This window comes from Rhipicephalus microplus, chromosome X (genome assembly GCF_043290135.1).
Source record: "Rhipicephalus microplus isolate Deutch F79 chromosome X, USDA_Rmic, whole genome shotgun sequence".
NCBI lineage: Eukaryota > Metazoa > Arthropoda > Arachnida > Ixodida > Ixodidae > Rhipicephalus > Rhipicephalus microplus.
Genome location: NC_134710.1, coordinates 219,973,684 through 220,000,549, shown reverse-complemented (window position 1 = coordinate 220,000,549; position 26,866 = coordinate 219,973,684). Strand labels below are relative to the sequence as shown.

The 26,866-nt window shown below is 44.4% G+C and overlaps 1 protein-coding gene and 1 long non-coding RNA gene across 6 annotated transcripts in view; one reads left to right on the top strand and one right to left on the bottom strand.

Moving 5' to 3' along the window:
• LOC142775995 (uncharacterized) overlaps positions 1–6,970 on the bottom strand; it is a 31,082-nt gene extending 24,112 nt beyond the window's left edge. Inside the window, exon 1 of the long non-coding RNA XR_012887217.1 lies at positions 4,055–6,970. This is a non-coding gene — a long non-coding RNA (uncharacterized LOC142775995). The remainder of the gene's footprint in view (positions 1–4,054) is intronic.
• The window catches only part of LOC119187730 (histone-lysine N-methyltransferase EHMT1-like), a 284,030-nt gene that overhangs the window by 193,168 nt on the left and 63,996 nt on the right, over positions 1–26,866 (top strand). For all 5 annotated transcript variants that reach the window (XM_075878680.1, XM_075878676.1, XM_075878679.1 and 2 more), the window contains 2 exons: positions 10,600–10,677; positions 17,530–17,645. In XM_075878680.1, coding sequence (XP_075734795.1) covers positions 10,600–10,677; positions 17,530–17,645 — 194 coding nt within the window. The remainder of the gene's footprint in view (positions 1–10,599; positions 10,678–17,529; positions 17,646–26,866) is intronic.

The following is a 26,866-nucleotide window of genomic DNA, read 5'->3' as shown; positions in this document are numbered from 1 at the left end:
TCTCAGTTGTTACTTCACTGTGTTTGAATAGCGCACTCTTTTCGCAAACGGCGCCTGTCCAGTGAGCGAAGTGGTCTTTGTGCGCCCGGCAACCTAATGCAATCGTACCGGTCAAAGTCGAAGGCATGCAATTCTCTGCACTGAAAGATAAGCGCATGCGCACAAGCATCTACAACTCCCACCCCCACGCCCAACCCTCCGTGGGGCAAAGTACGTGTGGGAGATAAGTGCGCGTTGGCGCATTGTGATGAGCTGGGTGCCGAATGCGGCTGTTTTTTTTTTTTTTTGTTAGTTTTCATAATATAAATACGCATGCATATACGGTGAATGACAGCGGCGACGGCAGAAAACCAGCCGAAACTGTCCGTATACATAATTGATATCGCGATAAAAAGAGCAAAGCTGACTGTCGTTGGGGGCCACACCATGTGCGTGCAGTGAAACTATTCACACATGCACAGCATCGAAAACGAAGAGCAAACGCCACGAACACAGACTCCGATACCACGGAAAACTATTCGGTAAAGCGCCCTCTATATGCAGCACGGCCCCGCATATGTGACACTAACTAAAAGCTTCGCACTGTCAACGTGCTAGGGTAGTTTTCTTTCTTTCTTTCTTTTTTTTTTTTGTATGGAGTTTGGGGGGGGGGGGGGGGCACACCCGTGAATGCACCCGGTTCATGAGGTGCTCGCCTCGCTCCCGCCCGGGTGAAATAACCAGCGCTCACTCTGGCCTGGCGCGCCGTGCGCGCTGCCCCCGCTTCGCGCTTCATTGGTGGCGGGGCACCCGCAAAACATGCATGCTCGTACCAAAATCTGCCGAAATTCGGAGCAAATTCTTAGATTGTCTATGAGGAAAATTTGTTATATCAAGGCTGTCTCCCGCTGTTACTTTGTTACATAGAGGTCGCAAATACATTTGTTTCTATAAAGCAATGGCGGGGATTAGAAAAACTTCGTTATATTGAGGAATTAGTTATATGAAGGTTCATTTATAAGCAGGTCTAACTGTATGTCAAATCCAGTAATGCACGACTAACTGGCTGAACAATAATTTTTATAAAGGTAGATGGTTCTCCACATATGCGCTTATTAAATGCACGCGGCGAGTTTGGCTGTCCAATTGAAGCAATGAGGAAGCACAATCCTCGATAGTCTTGCTGGTGCTCATGCGACAACTCAAAATCACATTAATAGTGTTATTCTGAACAATTAAAATGTAGTGACTCAAAATTCACTGTCAGCTAAGTAGCCCAGGATAACTTTTTCGTTACCGCGCGAAAATGGTTGTTTTTCATATGTCTCGGGAAGACCGTTTTTGCCAGTTTGAAAAGTACTCCAGCACGCATTGCAGCATACCAAACTTTGCAGAAGGAAACGCTGCTTTCTAAAAAATACATGTTGTAAAGCAACAAAAATATTTTAGGATGAATAAAAATGTGAGAAGTGTGAAATTTTTCGTCACTAGCTGGTAAACACTGGAATAAAGAACACTATATATGCAAAAATATTCAAAACAAAAGAAAATTCAGAATATACATTTTGTAGATAAATGACCCAGGAACAGTATGTTGTACAAAGTGTTTCTCTTCACATAAACAAAGAAAATCAGAACCAAGGTGCTGCTTCATCGCTCATGCCATGCGGTGAAGCATGGTATAGTTTTTCGTGAGGCACAAGTGTACTTGTACACTCTTCTCAGTAAATGCTCGTTGCCTTGCGATAATAGTCTCCAGGTATTCCAATATCGATGGATACCTGTGATTTGAATAGTCCCTCTATAAATGAGATGTCCAATGAACTTCGCTATTTCATCTAGTGTCACCTCTTTCCATCAACCACCTCACTCCGCATAGGTTGGCGTTCCACTATATGCATCTAAGCATATTCCTGTGCATCCTTGTGCATATCTTAATAAAAAAAAAGGACAATATTGTGCACAGTTCTAAAGTCAGGGCCAAGATGTGCTCCGGAGGCCTTCTTGTTGTAAGGAGAAGCTCTGCAGCCAGCGCCATCGCACTGCGCCCTAGCGAAGTGTGGGCCACACACATAACCTGAGTAACTATGAGATAGTGCACAAAGGTCAGCAGCTATATGCACTTGAGGCGGAGGAGATAACTTGGTGTAAACAAAACAAACCTATAAACCGCTAGGGATGTCTCAGGCTTACGCAATACATTGTCGCTATAAAACTTGAAGCTGAGGTGCTGTCATCCACGAAATCTCAGTTCGTTCTCACTCAATTCAGGTGGGGTTGCAAGACAGCTTCAAGGAGCGCATATGTTTTGCAGCGCTGATGCTCACCGATGCGTGCATGACAACCGTGAATAGGAGCGACCAGTGACACTAGATGTGACCCTGTGTCCGATATAACGATACAAGCAAAACCAAAGTGACTGGAAACTGGCTGTGAGAGCTACCTGCGCACTTTATACATGCGGCGGACCTTGGGAAATACTTTTTTGTAGAATTTTCTCTGACGTCTAGCAAGAGCTCTCTATGGATTAGCTGGCATTAATTTCTGACAATTATTACTGCTCAACTCGGTCAAATTGTGAAGCTAACACATCAATTCAATATTTGGCTTGTAAAGTTCCTTTCATTACGGAACTTCGATGTTACTGTAGCATAATCACGTGGGGCACGCACTTCTGTCAAGCTTGCTAACCTAGTGCATTTTTCCAACTACACACGTACATTGGTTCGAGCAAATGTCTGAAAAAAATCGCTATGTTGCCGAAGTCTGCAAATTCAAAAAAATTCTGAAAGTTGAGTGGCTGAGCAAGCTTCTAGAAAGTGCTAGGTGCACAAGAAAAAAATTTAACATGCCAAAATCGATGGCCGTAAAGTGTCAATCACCGGTGATTGATTTGAATAGGCTTGGTAACGAAAGAGTTAATGTGTATTATATTTATAAAGGTGTACTGAGCACACTTATTTGCACTTCATGGCATACTTATTTCCGCGACCTATATCTAGGTGCAATGTGAATCGGACAATTGTCAGTAATGATTCTTTGTAAATAGTCTTGCACGCGTATCATTTATTACCCCGCAGGGGCATCCGCATAAATAAGCGTTTGGTGTGTCGCGACTCCACGGACCCGAGCCAACGGAGGGTTTCGACCTCTCCCATGCCTAGCCATACTCTGGCGGAGCCGTGTCTGGGGAAAGGGGGATCCTGTGGGTTGAGGCGACTCCTGGTGATTGGACCTTTAAGGCCCCCTGGCCGAGGCAACACACTCTTTTGGCCCCGGCTTCACGTAGACGGCACCTCTGGCCGGACCCACCCAAGGGAAATCGGCAGTCCCTTTTTCCTATCTCTCTCTCCCTACATCTTTGTCTTTTCTCCTCTTTAAATCTATCCTGTCTTCTTCTCTTTTCTATTTACTTCATTGTTTCCTGGCGGCAAGGGTTAACCTCGTGTAGGTATCCAACCCTGGGTATGCTATATCCGGTTATAGTTATAGCGTACAGGTGGCATTGTGCTGACTTGTTTCAAGTCTTGCCGCGTCCCCTTGTTGGGCTCCGTGGTGGGCCGTTGGTGCTGTCGCCGAATACATGCACTACTCCCATGGCTAAACAAGCTACTCTACTCTTTGATCGCCCTCAAAAAAGAAGGCGCACCGAAGCACCCTTCCATTTTTTTCTGAAAAGCAATGACATATTTCCGAAATATCATGTGATCCATAGTGAGGGCAACCTAACTGATCGCAAATTGTCTCCTTTCCTGGTAGCGAAATGCCGCGGAAACACCATTGGACCAGGCTACAAGGCCACGAAAATGACTAGCGGTGGTTTGCTACTTGAAATTAAGGACAAAGATTTATTTGAGAAAATGAATGAGTTGAAATGCATTGGTGACGTACCAGTCACGGTGTCTACACATAAAACAATGAACATGAGCCACGGTGTTATATCAAAAGATGACTTCTTGCACCTTAGTGATGAAGAACTTGTTGATGGGTTCCAGAATCAACATGTTATCAAGGTTGAAAGAATATTGATTCACCGGAAAAATGAGCAGATCCGTACTAAGCACATAATACTAACCTTTGACAGCTGTGTGCTTCCTACCACACTAGATGCAGGCTACCTCAAACTTTGCATGAGGCCGTACATCTCGAACCCTTGGCAGTGCTGTAAGTGCTAGAGGCACGGGCACGGATCGCAGACATGCCGGGGAAAGCAGACATGTGCGAAATGCAGCTCCAATGAACACAAGTCCAACAATTGCGGATCATCTCCAGATTGTGTGAACTGTGATCAAGTCAACCAGCCTACTCTAGAACATGTCCTAAATGGAAGATTGAAAAAAAAAAAAAAAGATAATCTCACTAAAAGTAAAAGAAAACATTTCGTGAAGGAAGGATCCGTCTGTCATACCTTGATCACACTAGTTTTTTTGAAGTGGTGCAACGGGGGATAGTGCCACAAGTGCCTCGGCAGTCTACTGCAGTCGCCAACAGTGGCCCAGTAGTCACTTCGTCCATCCCCCAGGTGGCTGCTGCTATTGTCGCACCACCAACATCAAAGGTGGGTCTGCAGGCTTCGGCTCAACAGGCCCCGAAGCTGAACCGAATTCCAAGGCCAAAGACGCAAGTCCTTGTGCACGGTCCTCGACCTTCTAGTGCCTCGGAGAAAGCAATGGAAATCGATGGACAAACACCAGCGTCGTCGAGGCCCAAAGATCAGTGCTCTTTGGAGCACAATAAGAAAGGGAAACGTCCAGTAACCGCTCCACCAAAGGGTTCGGTAACCTGAAGGGTACCCTCACTTTAACATATATCTTTAGCACATTCATCTGAACACAAGGCATATACATTTCTTCTCAATATGACCACACAAATACTTCAGTGGAATGCCAGAGGCCTATTTAATTACCTAGATGATATCAAAGACTTGCTAAATGACTATCAGCCAAAAGTGCTCCGTGTTCAAGAAAGTCATTTAAAGTCAACTCATGTGAATTTCTTAAATCAATATGTGGCTTTTCGTAAAAATCGAAATGGTGGCAAAATCTCGTCTGGAGGTGTGGCCATCATTGCACAAAGAAGCGTAGCATGCCAGCACATGCCGCTACAAAGCTCTCTGGATTTTGTGGCTGTTCGCACTTTCTATGCAATCAATCTGCTCGATCTACATACCCCCCCCCCCCCCCCCCAACGATTCATTCAATAAAACAGAGTTCGAAAAGCTTATTGATCAGCTTCCAGAACCATATGTGTTAATTTAGATTTTAATGCTCACAGTTTGCTATGGGGTGATACCGGATGGGATGCAAAATTTCGTGCAATAGAAAAATTTCTTCTCGCATCTGGAGCCTGTCTGCTCGATAAGGCAGAGCCAACATACTTCAGTACCACACACAATACATATTCATGCATAGATTTAGTCATTGGGTCACCGTCACTCCTACCTTACTCAGATCGGAAAGTTATGAAGAATCCATATGGAAGCGACCATTTTCCGACTCTTTTAGTAACAAGACAACGCGAAGACTGACCATCTTATCCTAAAAAGTGTAACTTTCATGTTGCAAACTGGGTGAAATTTAGATAGCTATGTAGACTACGCCTCGAAGAGGTAGACCATTTGGAAGTAGAAGAGATGACCAACTATATCTCCGAATATGTTCTTACTTGTGCGAAAAAGTGCATACCGCAGTCCAGCAATGATAAGGTTAACACAAAGCCATGGTGTTATCTTGAGTGTGAAATAGCTAAAAAACGAAAAAACAATGCATGGAGGTCTTTTTCTCGCTACCCAACAGTAGAAAACTTTATGAACTTTAAAAGTTGCAAAGCGAATGGCAGGCGTATTCGCCATATAGCCAAACGGGAAAGCTGGACACATTACATATCCTCAATAAACTCCTACACAGACGCCAGCAAGGTGTATAATAGGGTGCATAAACTTGAAGGACAAGGCCCAAATCCCTTCCCTTTAGTGAATGACTGCGGTGATACAATAGAAGAACAAGCAAATGCTTTTGGCGAACACTTTGAGAAAATATCAAGCTCAGAAAATTATACCGCTAAGCTCTTACGCCACAAAAGCATAGCTGAAAGTGCACCTCTGTGCCCGAACAGGCCTGTATCAGACGGACACAACGAACCACTAACACTATATGAACTGAAGCTTGCCCTTGGTTCCTGTGGAAGTTCTGCCCCTGTTTCTGATACAATTACCCATGAAATGATCGGAAATCATCCTGATGAAACCCTGAACTGCCTTTTAGCACTTTACGATAAGATTTTCAATATCGACATAATACCCTTTACTTGGAAAGAGGCAATAGTACTACCAATCCTTAAACAGGGCAAAGATCACTTTTCGGTAAATAGTGTGGAGATAGGTTTGCACTAGGCATACCTACTATGCGCAACCGTGTAGGGATGCGACGTCCTCCACTGCCGCTGCGTGCGAAGACGTTGCGGCCGGGTTCGTCGTTTTCTCCGGCATGGCGCAGAAATCACGCACGAGGCAGGATAACAACAACAACGGGTTTATTAACCCAAGATGTAGCACAGTGCGACACTCATGGGCTTGCAGGCCGTATAGGGAACTCCGCAAGACCGAGCAAGTACGCTTGCCTAGGGCGCGACGACTCCCGCACAAGGGCCGAAGTCGAACGCACGAACGTGAAGCCGCCTGCTTAGCAGCGCGTCAACCCCTTCTGAAGGCCTGAGAGCATCTGCCGCGACGAGCGAATCGTCGGGCGCAACACAGCTCGTAGGAGAGGAGGATGTCACGTGCGTATAATGGGAAATGGCGCTGCGTTGTGACGTAGGCCTGCGCAGCGCACCAGCGTAGCGTGCCCGGACATGCCAGCGCGGGAAGAAGCCGACGGTTGACTCGCCCCGACCAAGAGGCACCCTGGCAGCTATCTTGGCGGATGCCGATGCTTATGCGCGCCCAGGCTACGCCGTCGGCGCGCGCATGGCAGCTGGGGAACGAGGCGCCAGGTAGGAGGGCGCTCTCGATTCCCACAGCAGTTACAGGCCTATCGCCCTCACAAGCTGCCTGCTCAAAGTGTTTGAAAAAATGATTAACTGCCGCTTGGTCTATTACTTAGAATACAACGGTAAATTGGAACCGTGCCAGTCTGGCTTTCGTACACCTATATCCACAACTGACAATCTTGTCCTACTGGAGTCATATATACGTGACGCTTTTGTACACAATCAATACTGTACGTCTGTTTTCTTTGATCTTGAGAAGGCATATGATAGGATGGAAAGGTGGACTAGTTGGTAATTCATGATGGTTCAGCGAACTGGGAGCGCTCGTGCTGTGTGCCTCCTCTTTGCTTTGTGACTGTGTCTACCCCCGTGCTCCCAGTTCGCTGAACCATCAAGGCATATGATACTGCCTGGCGATACGGAATCCTGAGAGACCTATCGTCTTTCGGCATATGTGACTGGTTGATTACTATCTTAAAAGATTACCTGTCTGAAAGAAAGTTCCGTGTAAGAATAGGCACTGTGTTATAGCGCACATTTCTTCAAAAAAATGGAGTGCCACAGGGAGGAGTATTAAGCTGCACACTATTTATAGTTAAAATGAACTCTCTTCACTCTGTTTTTCTGCCAGCGATATCGTACTCCGTATATGTGGACGACATCTAAATCAGTTTCAAATCGCGTAACTTGACTGTATGCGAACATCAGATGCAGTTAGGTGTTAACCGCCTTGCGAAATGGGCTGATGAGAATGGTTTTAAGTTTAACACTGACAGCACTACTAGTGTGCTTTTCTCCAGACGAAGAGGTGTACATCCTGACCCTGCATACTAATGAATGGACAAAGCTTAGTCATTGCGAAAGAACAAAAATTTCTCGGAGTAATTTTGGATGCTAAACTCACCTTCATCCAGCATATCAAACAGCTGAAGCTAATATGTCTAAGGACCATGAGCCTTTTAAATATTTTATCGCATCAGTCGTGGGGGACAGACAGGCACTGTCTCATATCTCAGTTTTGAAGCCTCGTTTTGTCATGCATAGACTATGGATGCATAGTATATCAGTCAGCTTCAAGGACAGCAATCAAAATGTTGGACTCTGTATACTACTTAGGTATCCGGCTGGCACTTGGTGTCTTCCATACTAGCCCTATTCACAGCCTTTATGCACATTCAGATCAGTGGCCACTGGACTATCAGTGCACGTATCTAGGAGTCAACTATGCAGTTAGAATCATGTCTCTGAAGCAGCATCCATGCAACACACTTATGAATGATGTGTCTACTACTCAGTTATATCTAAACCGTCCTTCTATCGCCCCACCGTTTCCATTGGCAATAAGACCTGCAGTAGAAGAACTTGCAATTTTTTTCAATGACTTAGAGGAAAGTTACCATGCCAAACACATCCCTCCCTGGCAGCAGTGTCCAGTCACTTGTGACTGGTCTTTCAAAGACATCATAAAGGAAAATTGTCCAAGTGCACTCATTGAGCAACATTTCTTGGCCCTTGATTACAAATAGTATTGTCCAGCCGCATTCTTGGCTGATGGCTCAAAATCTCAAACATCTGTATCTTGGGCAACCTATGGACAAAAGTTCTCCGACACCAGAACCATGCATACACATATCAGCATTTTCACGGCAGAAGCCTATGGTATCCTGCTTATTATACAACACATTAAACAACACAAGATATAAAAATCTATAGTGTACACAGATTCTTTAAGTGTTGTCAGGGCCCTGTCTTGTGGCAAGTACAGCAAGAACCCCACTTTCAACAAGCTCCTCAACCAAATCTATACAGTTTATAACCTAAAACTTTCTATTCCTGGGTTTCAGGTCATTCTAGAATTTCGGGCAATGAAATAGTGGTCAAGAATGCACAAGAAGCCGCTGGTCGGCAAACCATAGATATAACCTCTGTTTCTGGTGTAGACCTAAAGCCTGTTGTACGTAGAGGTCTATCAACCGCTGGCAAGCTGAATGGGACAAACAAGTCGACAACAAACTCCACCTTGTAAAACCCCAACTAAGGAAAGTTATCCACAAAAACTCAAACGATTCGCTGAAGTCACTCAAACAAGGCTCAGAAGAGGCCACACTTATGCCACACATGAACACCTTTTGACAGGCACTGATCCACCTACATGTATACACTGTGGAGAGAGTCTAACCGTTTTGCATGTTCTCATTCAATGTCCTGTGCTTCACCAAGCACGACTGACCCATTTCAGGAAGGGTCAAGTTGCTTGCCTTGTGCGGAAATTAAAAATCTGAGAAACTTCATCGAAATAACAGCGAACTACCGGTATCATATCCCACTTCATCCCGCGCTGTTTTTACTACTTGATGCAGTGGTTGACCTTAAGAGACTTCTTCATTATCTTGCGAAAGTAAAATTTCTAACAATAAAATTATTCCAACATAGACACCAGGCTGGGCCTCACGTGTGAGGTACCCCCTCGTGCAAAAAACACAAAAAACGCATCTGAGCCTTTGCACTTGTTGCTCATGCAAGGACTTCAGCCGTGAGGGTCTCGGGCCTTGCTGACTCATTTATCATCAGACTCCAGCCTGTGAAATGGAGGCCTGTAACAAAGTGACATTTCTTTTAAATGTACTGCGTTTTAAATATTTTATAAGCATTTCCTACACAGCATTTGTTTTAAAATTTAGACTAATAACCTGAAATGAATCAACGCTTGTACTGGTGCTCTTTGGCATAAGATGCCCTTGCGCCATTAAAACTTAACATAATGAAAATTAATGCATCATTTACTACTCGTAGCTTGCAAGATTTCACAGGCAGAGGGCTACCGGGAGAAGTGGCTTCTGAAAATAAATTTGCATGTTTTATAGCGAGGTGCTAAAAACACCACCTGGTTGACAAGGAATGTACTCGGTAGCTTCTTGATAAAGAGCGTGGACTTTTAAAACTAACAGCAGCCTGAAAAACAAAATGGCATGCACTCCGATTGCATGACGGCAGGATACCACTGTCACAAAACAGAGAGGATTAGTGGGATTACACCTTCGCGTGACACATTGCAAGCAGGTACTAGGGTGATTACCTTGGCTATATACAGTGCCCTCACCTCCGTTCGTGGTCTGTCAGTGAACTTTTATTTCGACGTGCGTTTGTTAGTTCAGGAGATGACTCGGCAGGCCTCACCATAGGGGAGAGATGTAGCAGCCGTGATATAGCATAGTAAAAAGGTGGGAAAGGGAAACTTTGATTCAAGGGGATGCACACACTTTTCACTGCAACCAGCAACTATGCTATAATGCACCATGGGACAATGCTATGCGATGCAACGAGACAGCGTTAAAAACAGCTGAAACCAAAGACACAAGGTGAAAGGCGGGAATCGAAAAAAGCATTAAATAAATATTAGAGAAAAGAAGCAGGTGGGGTCAATGAATTAAATGGCTGAAACTTGGAGAAAAAACTAAGCTACATGAAGAATTTCTATGCATTAGACCAGTTAGAACATCTCCAGGTATTGGAGATGTTCTAACTGGAATTTGGATGTTGCTGTGTTAGAATTTGGATGTTGCTGTGTTACTGATGAATTGGTCATGTCTGCCTCTCATGTCTTGTCACAAAGTCATTGTGCTTTTCTTTCAGAGGTGCAAGTGCGAAGACAAATGTACATCAGAAAAGTGTGCCTGCTCAGGCATCGGTCACCGGTGCTGGTATGATAAGGTATTTTCAATTATTTTTGTTTTATGCTTGTATTATATTTGAGATTATTTCACTCGTTCACCTGCTGCTCCTTAACCTCTTGAGGGATAAATTTTTTTGATGTTTTCCGACCAAAAATGCCTACTTTTTTAATTTTACTTTAGAAAAAGTAGCTAGTTGATGCTGAAAAAATACTTGTACAACCTATTTAGTCAAATGAACACAATTAAGTACTTCTGAACAATACATGGGAAACCATTTACCTGCTGCTAATAAAAATATAAATTTTATAAATAAAACAGTTGCAGGTGCCACAGCTTTCTTCACTTTTGTAGGGTAAGTATACTTAGGCTATTTCATTGGATGATTGAGACTGTGTAGAAATTCTGAAAACACTGAATAATGCAAAGCGATTTCATTGGCGAATGCTGGTGATGTTCACTTTTGAGCTGTCTTCATCATCAGCTGAGGAGCTGCTCAGTTCACCATCATCGCTTCTGGGCCAAGATGAACATCCGTATCTGAATCGTCATCACCCGAAAAAGATCACAAAAACTGACAGCTTCTTTTTCTTGTTGACGGGATAATTAGTGTAGTACACTGGTTGCTGAGACCACATTCCATCTTTCAATATAAAAACTGTGCTCCTGCTGCAAGGGAAAGCTAAATAGTCTAAAGCCCCTATATTGGAAAGTAGTGACACTCCTTGATCTTCGCCGTCTCACTCTCGCCGTGCTGTTGACCTCTTTTTTGTTTGTTTTTTCGCCCCCTCTTTTGCGGAGCTAGCATGTCCGCAGTGCTGAATGGCTGGGATGCGTGCTACCAGCTAGTTAGGTGACCCTGACGTCACGTGAAGCACCTGCAAACGAATTTCACGCGCTTTCATTCATCACGCATGCCATGAACCCTCCAGGCTCCCCGCTTTGAACATGCTTCGGAGTTGAATTCCGAGCTTCGTTCTTCGTAGAGACGCTTGGCTGCTGCGCGTTTCAGTGCAGCAGCACGTTATATAGAAAAGAGTAAAATTATTTTATATTGCCCGAGGCAAAAAATTCCCGTGCGCGGGAAGCAGTTCATTTAAAACATCGAGAAAAAGATCATTCCTTCCAAGCACATCGTTCTTTGTGAGGTAATTGTTAGCAATTTCTTTATATATACCTGGATATCTGAATGAAGTTGTATGGAGACTATAATGCTCATTGCATAACGGGACTGTCTGTTAAGTTTCATTACGACCACATCCAGTGATGGAAGTGGTGCTCCAATTGCTCCTAACTGCTCCAAAGGGTAAATGCTGCTCCAAAGTGCAATATTTGCTAGTAACTGCTTTAAACCTGCTCCGAAATGTTGTTAGCAAACTCAATAGAATAAAGTTTAATCATGAGACCATCCCGTGAGTCTAAGCAAAACCAAAGGCAAGCTGTACGCACAATCATCGTAGTATGCTACTCAGTGGCGCAAATCCAGAAAAATCTTAAGGGGTGACACATATCAGGTCATGGGGTCCAATATGTATTTTTAGTATGGGTTGTATTTTTATTTATATAAGAATTAAATCATGCTTTCAAATAAAATAAAATAAAACGAGCATGGGGTCGGAGTTCGTACAATAGCATTGTTCTATTCAGTCTCTTTTGTTCACCTCTTTTCGATTTGCATAGTTCACACAGCTGAGGGGCATTTAACACCGGTACGCAGTAAAAGGTAAAAAGCTATTTAAAAATTTAGCTGCGCCATTTTGAACTGTTAACTCAATTATATCACGTGCTAAAACAAAATCTCAAGTGAAATTCTTGCAAGGGGTGTCCTCCCCAACCTGAACACAAGAAAAGTCCTAACTCCTTGACCCCCCCCCCCATGATTTTCGCCAATTATACTGCTTGTATACTAGTTCCATACTAGCATACGGCATGTTTAATAATAAGTATATTCATTGGATGCTTAAGTGATGTTTTAGACTTGAGGAGTCTTTAGGAATGTGCATCTGCTTCAAAAACACCAATGGCAACCCTAAACTAGAGCATTTTTTTCTGCTCCGAACACACTTATGGCTGCTTCAAAGCACAATTTTTTCTGCTCCAAAATTTGCTCCAAAAAGCAAAATGTCGCTACTATCACTGCGCATCTAAATGTGGATATAGCTTTTTCTTAGTGAGTCACTATGCTATGTTGTTTTCTCTGTGCCTTGACAAAGCTTTGTTATGTTTTCGTGCATGCGTTAATTTTCAAAGTATTCACTTTTTAAGCTAACGTGTGTAATTCCTAACTTGTAGTTATGAACGCATGTGTGTGCATACATGCTTGTTTATGTATGCGTGTGGGTGAACCTGCATTTGCTTGCAATTGTGTATGTCAGTATTTGTGCTGTTGTGTGTGCGAGTGCGAGCCTATGTGTATACCTATGTGAGTGTGTACGTTTGGTATGTCTCTGTTAACACCTCACATGCTCACATGTATATCTGCGTATGTGTATGCCTGTGTGTGTGTTTGTGTATGTCTGAATTTGTGCGCGTGCATGCGTGCGCTTGTGCATGGATTCGCGCGCTAGCTTGCATGTGAGTGTGCGCACGGAATACAGGAACGTTCATTAATTGCACTCTGGCTTTTTGGTAAGACGGCATGAATTTTCGCGTCGGTGTAGGTATAAAGGTGCATCGGGTCTACCGCTAAATTCATTAGTTAAAGTGCCATATTCTTTCTAGACTACCTTCTTTGAGCTCATCAAGAACACAGTAAATGATAAAAGTTCAGCTTAAACCTTATGCACTTCCATTAAAGTGCTTATCATGCCTCCATATTGCTCCGCTGCGGTGGTTTAGTGGCTAAGGTACTCGGCTGCTGACCCGCAGCTCGCGTGATCGAATCCCGGCTGCGGCGGCTGCATTTCCGATGGACGCAGAAATGCTGTAAGCTCGTGTGCTCAGATTTGGGTGCACGTAAAAGAACCCCAGGTGGTCAAAATTTCCAGAGCCATCCAATACGGCGTCTCTCATAATCATATAGTGTTTTTGGGACGTTAAACCCCACATATCAATCAATCAATCAACGCCTCTACGTCAGAAAGAGCAGAAGCGTAGACGGGGTAAACCGCTCAGCCGATAGTTGGTACTAATTTTTTTTCAAGTACTTCCGCTTGTATTTATTCAAGCGGATTAAAATATATATCAGCCGCTGTGTTCTACTTGAATCCTATTTTCCTCCAGGTGTTTTTTTTTTTTTTTTTTACAAGTGATAGAACCTGGCATAATGCGTCAAGGAGCTGAATAAACAAGCCCGCGATTGGTTCTAATGTGGTGGCTACAGTGAGCAAGTGGAGGGTTCATGGCCGCGCTGGCCAGGAGATGGTAAAAGTCTGAAAAGAACCAAGGAGGAAAACGCGCGCATAGAGGGGAGTGTCGCTACTTTCAAGTTATAGAGGCTTTAATATAGTCTAGTAAATGCTGCCATCTAGTGGATGACACACAATTTTAGCCATAGATTAGGGTTTCTCGTCTTGAATACTACAGGGGAATACCTATTCCGCTAGGACTAAAGCAGTTTTGGGACAGTTAAAGCATTTAAGGTGTTTACCTTCATTCCTTACAAGGTGCAAGAGCTTGAAGCATTGTGACGCTTCGGCATTGCTAGGTTACTCGTGAAATTTTGCGTGCATAAAAAGGGTCTCTGTTCATCTTTTTCTGGACTTGTTTGCTCTTTTTTAAAAGATACAAGAGATTTTAAAGGAGATTTTAAATGTTATTATCTAATGTTTAAGCACTGACATGTGTGTGTTCTTTTAAGACAAATGGGTCATTACTGCTTTGGCGCTTATATAAATGCAAGTTCGGAGAGTTTTTTTTTTTTTCTTTTGTAAATTTTGGAGTTCAGGCATGTGTACAGTAGGAAGGTGCAGTGATAGAGTTCTAAGTGCCAAGTCACTACATTGTTACTACAATGCTTCTTTATTCTTAAGTTTGTTGTACAATTATGTTGTTAGAATGAAAGGGGCTGAATAGCACCTTTTAAGTTATCCTATATTGCCCCGCTGCGGTGGTCTAGTGGCTAAGGTACTCTACGGCTGACCCGCAGATTGCAGATCGAATCCCGGTTGTGGTGGCTGCATTTTTAATGGAGACGAAAATGCTGTAGGCCTGTGTGCTCAAATTCGTATGCACATTAAAGAACCCCAGGTGATAGAAATTTCTGTAGCCCTTCAATATGTCCTTTCTCATTATCATATGGTGGTTTTGAGATGTTAAACTCCGCATATAAATCAAACAAGTTAATTTACATTGGCCTACCGGCCCCACTATCTTGTTTTGCTTGGAAACCTGCAATTTCCGACCAGTACTCTTGGTTGTACAGGTGTGGTGAAAAATATCTGGATAAACAGTCCTAACCCCACCCCAAATTAAAATAATAAAGGGCAGTAGTTCTAAAAACTTTCTGGTCGTCAGGAGCCCCAACAACTTGCTACAGGACCCTCCCCTCTACCCTCTAACTTGAAGCGGTTGTTTTCACCTACATGAGCATTCAGAATCTTGGCCGCTCATTCAACACTATACCTCGACTCGTCTCATCGTCCAGGTTCAATCCCACTTAAAGGGGCCCTGCAACACTTTTTGAGCAAGGTCAGAAAACGCTGCCGATTGGTAGTAGAGGCTCCCGACAACACGCGAGCCAATTATTATAGCGCAGCACGCGGCCTGGAATTCACAATAAATTATCAAAGTCAGCTAAAAATTGCTTTCTCTTCTCTGGACAATTGACGGAAAATGCTAATAATCGCTCGTAGAAATTCCATCTATTAGCCATTGGCTGATTTGAACATCGGGCGTTAGGTCGTTACAGAGATCGCCGTAGGAGACCGTCACTTGTCCATCCTTACGCGCGCGATCACACTGAAAAAGCCGCGCATCCGGGGGAAAAAAAAAAGTGCTCGAAGTCACGTGGCGTGCGTCACAAATTTTTTTTTTTCCCCTGCCCTCTCTCTCTGCTTAGCGTCCAGCGCTTTCGTCAGGACGAGAAAAGAGAGAATGCAATTGCAGTATGCATCAAATCTTTGTAACTCCACTCGCACTGGACAGATTTTTAAAATTTTTGCGGCGTTGAATTCATGAGGCAATAAGCTCTTCCAGTTAATTCATTACATGGTTACTTGAAAAAGTGTTTCAGGGCCCTTTTAAGTCGGCCAATAAAAAAACCCTGTCGTCAAAACGTGGCGACGCAGCGATGTTTGCTGAGCAATACTTGACCGAAGCTCGTAGCACCATGCCATCTCGATTGCAGCACCGTAAAGCCGCCACGGACGTTGTTTCCACTTTGTTAAGTTGTGCAGCACTGTCAGACAATGCTCATAATAGCCCCCCAGAATACGCCGTAAAACACAATCTGAAGCAACCAAAAGAAAAACACTGGGACGCGGCCCTTAGTGAGCGATGGCAACACATGACTGGGTACTCTAATGTGATAGAGCCCGGATGTACTTGAAACCAGAACAACGCAGATCACTTGCTGCACTTCTATAGTATACCAACTCAGAACACAAAAATTGCTGTTTTTTTTTCTTTCCTGGGTTATTATAAATCTTTCGTTTAGTAGCAAAAGAAAGGTAATTCTCTGTTTATAACTTCTCTAGTCATGACGTTTCACTGACGAAACATCTTAGTGCCTATGGTGGCTGGTATGGCTGCGTGATCATTTAGGAGCTTTAGGAAACTATAATTTTAACTGGCATCATCAATTAAAGACTGGTCATTGTGCAAAAAATTTCAAAATTGGCATGTCTAATTCTAATTGAAGTAGGGAAAATTACAACTGAGCAGCTTCATTTTTGTTTCGTGACATCTTTAAAAGAGGGGACGCCACTGAGTTTGTGTGACTTCAATTATTTATGGTTTGGCATGTTATCTTTATCTCTGCTAGGAACTGTGGTTAACCCTCACTGCAATGCACGCAAAGTTAGCTTTGCCATGGTATTCAGTGGTCTAAATGTGGGAAGGGACTACTAGATTTTACTGGTCGTAGCTTATCTTGCCCTGCATACATGTGTAATCAGTTTAACATTTGCATTATAATTAGGAGCCCTGGTATGATTGCTTATATCTAAAAGCTTTTCTACAATCATTCAGAGCTATGTATGATGTAACTGTGGCTCTGAGATGCAAGAAATAAAAATGTGCATTTTTTTTTTTCTTGTTGTGCCACATGTCGGAAAATTTTGTGTAATCCATCAAGTGTCAAACTTGAGAGAATAACGCACCGCTTTTTAAATTATGTTGCCGTGCGTCTTGGGCTTCAGCTGTTTTTTTTTTTTTTTTTTTTTTTTTTGCTTTGAACATACTGGCTGCCACTTCCTGCACATACATGTGTGGCACCTCCTAAGGGAGGTGGCACCTGATGGTTGCTGTGATACCTACACAACAAAGGAACATGTCGACTTCAAGGTCATTTGTCAGCATGACATTCATAAAATCATATAAATGCTCCTTGAGTGCAGCCCGCTTGCTGCGTAGTCCGCGCTGCTTGCTTCATAGCTGGTGATACATTGTTATGAAGAGATCAACCCATTCTGGACTGTTTCTTTAATGCAATTGTAAATTTGCTACTGCATGCAGGACAATAATGTTCGGCTCAGACATTCAGAAAAATGTTTACTGCAGATTGGCAAAGCTTTCAGACTATATGCGTAAGAGAAATTTTGTAGAGCTCTTGTAAGTACAGAAAAGGGGGGCAGAAATGAAAGGCATGAGGCCAGTTTGGGGTGCAGTTTAAGAGAATTAATGTTGAAAGGTGTGAGAAAAACTGATAGAGGTGGAGAGGGGGAGATTGCTAAACTATTGATGATGGGAAAATGACAAGCTTGTGCAATAGAATTTATATCCTTTTCTATAGAATGGCATTCTTCTTCCGGAATTCGACCTACTGGATCCTCCAATGCTGTTTGAGTGCAACCAAGCATGCACCTGCTGGAATGACTGCCACAACCGAGTTGTACAGAAAGGCATCACGTATGTTCTGTGTCCTATATTATCTCTTTCATTTCCCTTTTTTTTTCACATTCCTTGTGTCCTTTCTTTCTACATGTTGTATTGAGTCACCAATAAATGCCAGCAATAAATAGAAAATGCAGTAACTGTTCAAGAGTGCCTATGATCACTAGTGGTTTAACTGTGCATGTTGTGACATTTTGCTACAATTTTATATCCCTGCACCTTGGTGCGCACATTTGAGTACAGCTCGCGCCAACTGCGCCAAAGTTCATAAGTCCACCTGTTTACACCGCATCGAACTGTTTATGACCCAAAATTATTCTTGGTCACTCGGCCCGCTGCATTGCATGGATGTTTTTTTTTTTTTTTTTTTTTCAATATATTCAGCCTAACCAAAGTCTCTGTGTCACTGCTTGTGATTCTATTGCTGAAAGTTTAGTATGTCAGTGATAGCAACTTTTATTTGTTAAAGAACGTGTTAAAAAGTTTTTTTTCCCCCTTCCATTTGAGTTCTTTTGCGTGCCGTACTCTGCATACCGTAATGTAGCCACTGCGGGCAAGTGGCAACAGCTATTGACACTGCACGCTGCAAATGGTGTCTTCACGAAAAAGAAGATTCGGCCGTGTTAAAGTTGGTTATTTCAAACAAAGTAAAGGAGATGCCTCTTAATCGCACTATGCAGCGTTCTTGGCTTTGCCTATTGCAAAGCTAAGCCTAAATGACAGCATAGAGCGCACCTGGCATGATGTGCAACTGCTGCTCGCGCGGGTCTTAGTGCCTGCCACGCATATTGATTGTGAAACAGACGTCATGCCATTGCAAGCCAGCGCATGTACAAACTGAGCTGCATAGTCAGCCACAAATAAAGAAACGTGCTGTCTAGTATTCTAAACACCATTTTTTAAATTAGTGAAAAAAAAAGTTTTCTGAATGGTTTCTTACTTTTGTCTTCATCTTCTGGCGCAGTTTAAGAAGTTTTTCAGCACTTTGACGAACACAGAGAGGCACTGCCATGGGGATTTATCGCTGTTCACAGACTACCTAACTGCATCAGTCATGCGGTGGCATTCGTTAAGTCGAAACTACAATGCAAAATTGTAAATTAAAAAATAAAAGTGAATGTGCCCGCATTAGTCCTCAGCCTTTGTGAATCTTAAAACATCCTTGCGGGACCCGCTATTAGGACCCTTGTCAATGGTGGATCCAAGCGGTGGTAATTGTGACGTAGGAGGTGGAGTTTATGTGTTCGGGTGAGTCCGGGTATCCGCAAGCATGCAAACAACGCCTGTTGTTCGCTTGCTCACGCGGATCTTTCTATTCGAGCTAGCCGCTATCAACTTTATCAATTAAATTAGAGCAATCTACAAATTCAACTTCTCTAGAAACATCACGCAATAAGAAAACATGCACCAAGTGGTTCAAGTACACACTAGGAGCAGAGTATCGCTATTGCGTTCAACTATTAAAGATACAGTAAAGAGCAAAAGGATTTTTCACATGTTAGTAAAGTACACTTTCACACTCCTGAAAACATTACTTCCGCTGTGACACGGCACTTAGTAAGCGAGAAAATGTTAGAAAAGACAATGTAGTTGGCGATACCACCTTGGGATTCCCGCGCCAAACACCGTGACGTAAGAAATTTTGAAGGTGCCTATTCGGTACTACGTAGCTTCTAATGGATAAAAATGAAGTATCTTGCAATCTGTGGGTGCCACAGAAAACAGAAAATACATTTTGAAATTTCCTACACCACGTGTGGTGATCTGGCGCGAAATTTAAAAATGAAACTTTGACCTAAATTTTTTCTTCTAATAATGAACTTGGGATAGTGAAACAAATAGCATTAGAATCTTAGAGTCCAGTTTGTCAATCTAAATTGAGTCAATGTTCCTCTTTAGTGACCCTTAACAACGTCTAAAGCTGCCCCAATTTTTTTATCCGTAGTTTTTATCTATATTTAATATATCCATAGTTTTATTATTCCAACCATTTGCCACTCATTCTCAGTGCACACATTTAATGTCCCTCTCATCATTTTAATACCTAACTTATATTGCCAATTATAAGTTGACTCCTAACATGCAACGCAGCCTCATGCTGCAGCTATAGCCTAAGTTTTCAGAAAAGGGAGTGATGAAAAAAAACATGCATTTGCCCGTGAAAAATATCGCTTATGGGTGGTCGCTCGAGAGAAGGACGCAGTCACACGGTCGATGCTATTGTGTGGGCCACTGCTGCTGCTTGCTGTCGGTAGGTTGCTGGTAATACACTCAAACCTCATTATAACGAAGTTGAAGAGGAGCCACAATTATTTCATTATATCCATTATTTCGTTAATCCATTATAACAGTTTCTGGCAATGTATGCTCAAAGGGGCACACTCCTATAAGCGTGCAAAGAAGGAAACCGCCTCGCAGCCCGATGTACCGCTACGCAACCACGCGTGTGGCGAAAATAAACACAGTCGGACCTCATTAATTCAAATATGCTTAATTCGAACTTCTGGTTAATTTGAACTCACGCTGAGGTCCCGTCAAAGCTACAGTGAAACTTTGATTTTATGTCCCCCGGTTTCGCGACGACCCACATTTTATGATCAATCGGTTAGGTCCCGGTGAAATCCCCATAGGAATAATGCATTAAAAACCTTGGTTATACAACGCAGTTTTACGCCGACCTCGCATCTTACAACGACATCCAGATTTCGTCCAACATAAAAAAGAACACCTTGACTCAAATCAAGCGTGAACCAAATACAGTCGAGCCCACATATAACGGCCCCACTTAAAATGAACTTTCGCTTAAAACGAACAATATTTGTGTGTCCGTGAAAATGTACATTGTTTAGTGGCACAAAACCGCACTTGCAACGAATGTCTCCGAGCGCCACCGATCGGTTACAGTGAACGGGGTTGGTGCACAGCTTACTTCCCGGGAAACCACTTTCGACCACGGATCAGGCATCGGCGAGGTGCCCATACATTCCTATTGTTAAGCGCCGGCCCTTCCTTCATGCCCTTGTAGTTGCTGCTCTCCTCGACCGCTTTTTGTTACGCACCCCTCTGTGCTTCGTCCTCCCCACTACACTGAGCACCCCGCATCGCCAGAAGAGGCCCATGTTTTCACACTGCCACTGCTCTTTCAAAGACCGGTCAACCATCTCCTCTGTTTTTGATTTCTGGTACTGTCAATGGCGTCACCGACCTGGTGTGACGGGACCATTAGCCAACATCGTCGGCCACCGACTGTATCCGATAGTCTGCGTCTAGTGCACGCGCGCACGATACCCCACCGACTTTGATAATTGGCGATTCGTTTTGTGTTTAGGACCTGTTCTCGCTCACTTCGCACTCGGCTCAGCATACCTTCTGCACGCATGCGGAAGCGTGGAAATGGCTGTTAATTTGTGCGGAACGAATCGCGAAATATCAAAGTCGGTCAGGCTGTGCACGTCCGCCAGTGCAACAAAACAATTTTTTTAACACGACCACCAACTCTTTGAAGACTCCCGTGCGCGCAGATCTAGACGGCCGTGCTTTGACCTCTGCGCGCGGAGACACTCTTTCAAGTTTTTCTATGGACGAATTGCACGTTTCGCGGTCTTTTCAAGCAAGCTATCTTACTTACCTTCTTACCGCGTTTTTTGGTTTTCAAGGTCGCCCTCCCGCCGTGTCCTCCCCTCTTTTCACTGTATCGCAACTCCTTGCCCTTCTCTCGCAAATCTGCTCTCTTCTCTTGATCGCAACCCCTTCGCCCGTCTCCACTGCTCCACGCGCCAGCCACGCTCGCTCGAGTTAGTTTCATTTTCTGACTAGAAACGGGCCCAGAGCTATTCCGGGCGTTCTGGCATGTGTGTTGCATGTTTGCGTCTTGCTCGCTCTTGGTGTGCGTGTGTGATCAGGATGGCAGACGGGAGGACTTGCACGCTTTTTCCTGCTGCTGAACAAAACATCGAAAGTGTGACTGCTTGGCTTGAGCGTAATCCGCGCGTTAGGTACCACGTTGCGGAGTGCTTGCTCTGCAAAGCATAGCTGTTGACCACCTGGCAGCCATTTTGCCACTTCAGGTGTCCCGGTATTCTGTTGTGGAGATGGTGTATATTCCGTGGGTGGCGGTGACGGCTACAGGCGCGCGAAACTGTTTTTGCGAGACCGACTTCGTCGACGTCAGGCCCGATGCCGAGTCTGAAGCTTCCGAAGTGAATCAGTTGAGTGGCGATTTGTGGTAGCACGCCGTCGACTCCGACGTGGGAGAACGGGTGGAACATCTGTGTCGATAGTTTCATTACGGCCAATGATGATGCCGACACCGTGGAACCATGCACGGATTAGGGCATTGTGAACGATGTACGTGGCAAAAGCGATTTGGAGAAATCGAATTGCGAGAACGACGAAACTTTGGAGCCAGTTCCTCATGCAGCCTATGCCTCGGGCCTCGGCGAACAAGCACGCTGCTGTATGAAATAAACTAGAGACCGCCCTTACCGCTTCTACTCTTCCAAACACGTGCATCACGGACTTTTTTGGGCAAAAAAAGTTGTGTTTTCACTCGCAACTTTTTTAAAAGCTGTGTTTCATTTACTACGAACTTCGGGATACAGCGAACGGATGCCGTGTCAGGCTCAGGTTCGTTATAAGCAGGCTCGACTGTATTCACGAGTGCAAAAAAACTTGCGTTCCCCTATGTTGATGATTGGAAAAGTAGAAAGCGAGGTGGATGTCTTTTCAGAATGGAAAATTTATTCTCCCGGAAGTTCATGTGCTTCTACGAACGGCGCAATCGCGTGTGCACGTATATGGGGTCGCTACCTAATCAAGATCTATCCCCGCAAAGTAGCTGCAGCCGGCCTAAAAGCTGATATTTCCACGTTTTCAGTCCATGGAAACATTTTCTGGTCGACATACAGCTGATCTCCCGCCTTTGTCGCACTCGTAGCCACAGTCTTGTGGACACATAATGGCACGATGCAGCTGTTATCACTGTGAAAGAATACTTTCACTTCACGTCGACGTTCATACTAACACCGGGACATCACTAGTTGCACTTAGCAAGGCCACAAATCGCAACGTGCATAGCTCAGTCGCACACGAAGGCATTCTATGCACTTGTGGTCGGTTGCCATATGTGATAGCGATGACACTGTGTCTGACTCTTCTGACGGGAGGCTATTGGCAACACGGTTTCATTTTCACTTTCACATGCAGGCAATTTTCACTCTATTTATCAGTAGAAAGATGCGTGTTGGATTTAATTCTTTTTAAACTTTAGAATAGAGATTCACTCGCACCTCTTTCAACTAAGTTACCCTGCCATTAGTTGTCGCTGACAAGAATAATTTAATCTACCTTTCTAGCAGAGGCACAAGGTCGTGCCGTGGGCTTATGCAGGCGGTCTATACCCATTTTTCGGGGGCAAGGCTGAGTGTCATTGCTATATTCTTAGTTTTTCGATTATACAACGCCCGGATTATACGACTGTTTTGCGTGGTCCCCTTAAAGTCGTATAATTTGGGTTCCACTGTATATGTATTCCAATGGGCGAAAACGCCCTGTAATTTGATCACGCAAGCACTTGCGGTGGTTAATTCGAACATACCACGCTCTGAAAATGCTCTCAGCACCGTGCCCAATCCCGCAGCAGCACCTCTCAACGCTGCGCGCGAAGAAAAAAAAAAAGAAGAAAAGGAAAGAAAATACTGTGGTGGATTGTTTGCTCTCTCTCAAATGCCGGTCTGTGGCGCGCCTGTGCTACGCTTCTCCCTTTTCCATCTCTGCACGTAGAGACCCTTCTCTTTTCAAGGCTGCGTGCAGAGAAAGAGGGGAATAAAAAAAAGCTGTCACCGAGAGTCCTTCTTCCTCAGCGCATAGGGTTGCAGTGGAGACACAGTCATTGCCGTCAGCTTTAAGGTGCGGAGAGGGAAATAGTTTTGCACCGCGGCTCCACTTCTCGGTCATGTGACTCGCTGAACGCTTCCTCAATCCTTTCCGCTGGCTGTGTGAAGAGGGTGGCTCTCTCGGCCGCACGTGGCGTGGCTGTAAGTTTGGCGCGGTAGTTTTGAAAGAGCTGTGCCGAAGGAGTGTCAAACTCCGCAGAAAACGATATACTTAACACACTATGGTTGTTTTTTTTATAGACTATTTGATAGACTAATTTAGTTTGTTATAGTCATTTACTGGTCAATTTTATTTCGTTATAATCAAGTTTAAAATGCATGCTTCTCAATGGCGCTTTCAAGGGGAATTTTATTTACTTTGTTATATCCATTATTTTGTTATATCCCGTTACATTATAACGAGGTTTGAGTGCACTGAGATGCCGCATGTACGTGAAAAATGTCGTGCAGGCCATGTTGGTTGGAACTTGGCAGTCCATACCAGGCATCGTTGACCCATTCATGAAGTTCCTGAACCATTGCTTGGATACATTGACCTCAGTCTTTGGGATGCACACACCCTTTCTTGTAGTACACGCTTTTGCTTCAACACCATCGTAGCACACACTCATGCTCTTGCTTTTCACGTCGTGAACCAACTCTCGAACGCCCCGCCGCGGTGGTCTAGTGGCTAAGGTACTCGGCTGCTGACCCGCAGGTCGCGGGTTCGAATCTCGGCTGCGGCGGCTGCATGTCCGATGGAGGCGGAAATGTTGTAGGCCCGTGTGCTCAGATTTGGGTGCACGTTAAAGAACCCCAGGTGGTCGAAATTTCCAGAGCCCTCCACTACGGCGTCTCTCATAATCATATAGTGGTTTTGGGACGTTAAACCCCACATATCAATCAATCAACTCTCGAACCACCTCTTCAACAGCAGAGTAATCGTCCAGACTTAGGTGTACGAAAGTAACAGCGTGTAGCAGCGCATGCAAAGATCTTAATTCTTTGTTTTCTCCATTCTCTCATGCACGTTTTTGACACATCGAACTTGCACGCTTCGGCAACACTGCTTTCCTACTCAGCATATAGGATGGCTTGCTGCTTGAAAGCAGTGCTGTACTGTTGCTGGAGTAATGGTACTATCTTGGCATCCGTTGCGCAGCGTTGTAAATTGCACACACCACAGTTCGCAGAGTATGGTGAACAGGCATGAGCGGCGTGAGTGCAAGGACGCCAAGGCGCTTGAGGGCGCATTTGACAAGTCATGTGGTGCATAGATGCGGCATAGTTCTCTGCGATGCGTTGCCAGCCCACATGGCGCTGCCAGCTTTTCCATGGAATGCCCATGGTCTGTCAACAAATGTGCGAGGCATATCGGAAGAAATATTCCCAGTGATCTCCCTCCTGCACCAACTGGGCCAAAGTGTGCCGAATCAGATTTACTGTGCCATCCTGATAATATCAACGGAAATTGCACCAAAGCACGCCAAAGTCGGATTTGGGAGTGTCTATCTCCGGCAATAGCCATGCCCGTGCGTCAATACATGTGCACCTTGTTCGGAGGGTACGGTGGCTAGAATAGGGAAGTTTGATGAGCAACAAGCGGCGCCTACGAAGCGCACTAAAGCCTGTGCGGAGGAGCCGCGTGGGGGCACGTGCAGTCGTTTATAGGTTGTTTGCATGTCTCAGACAGTTTCGTTGGGCACATCCGTCCTCTTTTTTTTTTTATTATTATTATTATTATTTTATTGCCGTGGCACTCTGATACTAATGCATCTGTATGCTCTCTCATGGCGCGAAAACAAAGTCATTCCTTTGTTCTGTGGTGCACTACCGGCTACAAGTCAGCTAAAAAGAAGCATGCGTTGTTCGGCGTTCCAAAGGACAAAGCTCTGTTTGCGTAGTGGCGGCGAGCGATTCCGCACGCTGACAAGCTGTTTAAAGAAAACTCGGCTGTGTGTGAGCTGCACTTCGACGAAAGGTACATCTCCCGGCACACTTTGAGCATACTGTGAATGGCGAAATTGTCTGCATTGAAAGGGGTAGGCCCATGGGCAATTCGCGGAATTCGTGTTTGGGGGGGCGGGGGTGAAGGTTCATTGCAGCGCCCCCCACTCCCTATTAAATCACTATAGGAAGCAGATTTTGTGTCCCCTTTTTAGGTAAATGACAGAGCGCCCCACCGCATAGTAAATGTATAGAGCAGTTTTAGCGCCCCCCCCCTCCCCGGGTGACTAGGGGGAGGGGGGGCACCCACCCCCTCTGGACCACTTGTGCAGATGCCTATGGTTAGACTTTTCGGAGAAGTTCTTCGCATTTGTAGACGTCCTTGAAATCACTTTTTCAAAGTAGTTTAGCTACAACAAGCTTCACAGTGACAGCTTGGAACAACTTGTTTTCTGCTTTCAAAAAAAAAAAAAGTCACACTGGGCTGCGTACAACATAGACCGAGGCTCACCAATCAAGGGACCAAGTTTTTCCTGCTCACCCGTTTTTACACAAAAGCACTCCACAAGGAGCGAGCATTTTCCCGTGAAAAGAGGGAAGTACTTGACGCTCAGGTGCGTCACCTAGGCTCGCAGCCCAAGGGAAACAATGTTCTGTGGGGCGCTTGTGAACTATAAAACTTTTTTACTTGGGCATAATAAAAAGACGCACAACCAATTATTAAGAATGCATTGATGTAAACAGATAGTGAGTCATTACTCCTAGACACGTTGTATGACCAGTGTGTAGAAAATAAAATGTTTTCATCCAGATACCACTCGTTATTCTAGTCTTTGAGTTTGGTTATGCGTTAACAGAAGTAGCTATAGTGAGCCATGCATGTTACGAATGATGGGGTTTTTTTTTACAAATTAGTGCTTCAGTTAACGATGGTTCATGGTGGAAGGTGTTGCAAGCAATGGCTCACAACTGAATTCATCGTTCCACTCTTCTACCACTTCACACCGATAAAATGTTTCAATGCCGTCACGCGCTCAATTTCGGCACCCTGTGGATATTTCAGTCGAGTCACGCACTCACGTAGGTATGCTGTAATTCTAGAAGCTGATTGAAAACATAAGTTCTCGGTCGTCATTTGAGACCATGCACTAGCAACAAAATATTTAAAAAATTTTTCACATTGCCGGCACGCGTGTTTCATAGCTGTCTCTGCGCAGCGCATCACCGCCTTGGGTGACGTGCAAACGTGTGCCAGTGCCATCAGGCGGTTTCCTCCCACGGCACTATGCGCTAGCCGGCGCATTCATCACACTTCCCTATTCTTGCCACTGTAGCGGGGGTCACCAAACTCACAATAACGTACTTATTTTATAAGGCCGAATAAATAGCGGTGGCGCGTGCATCCTAAAACCCACT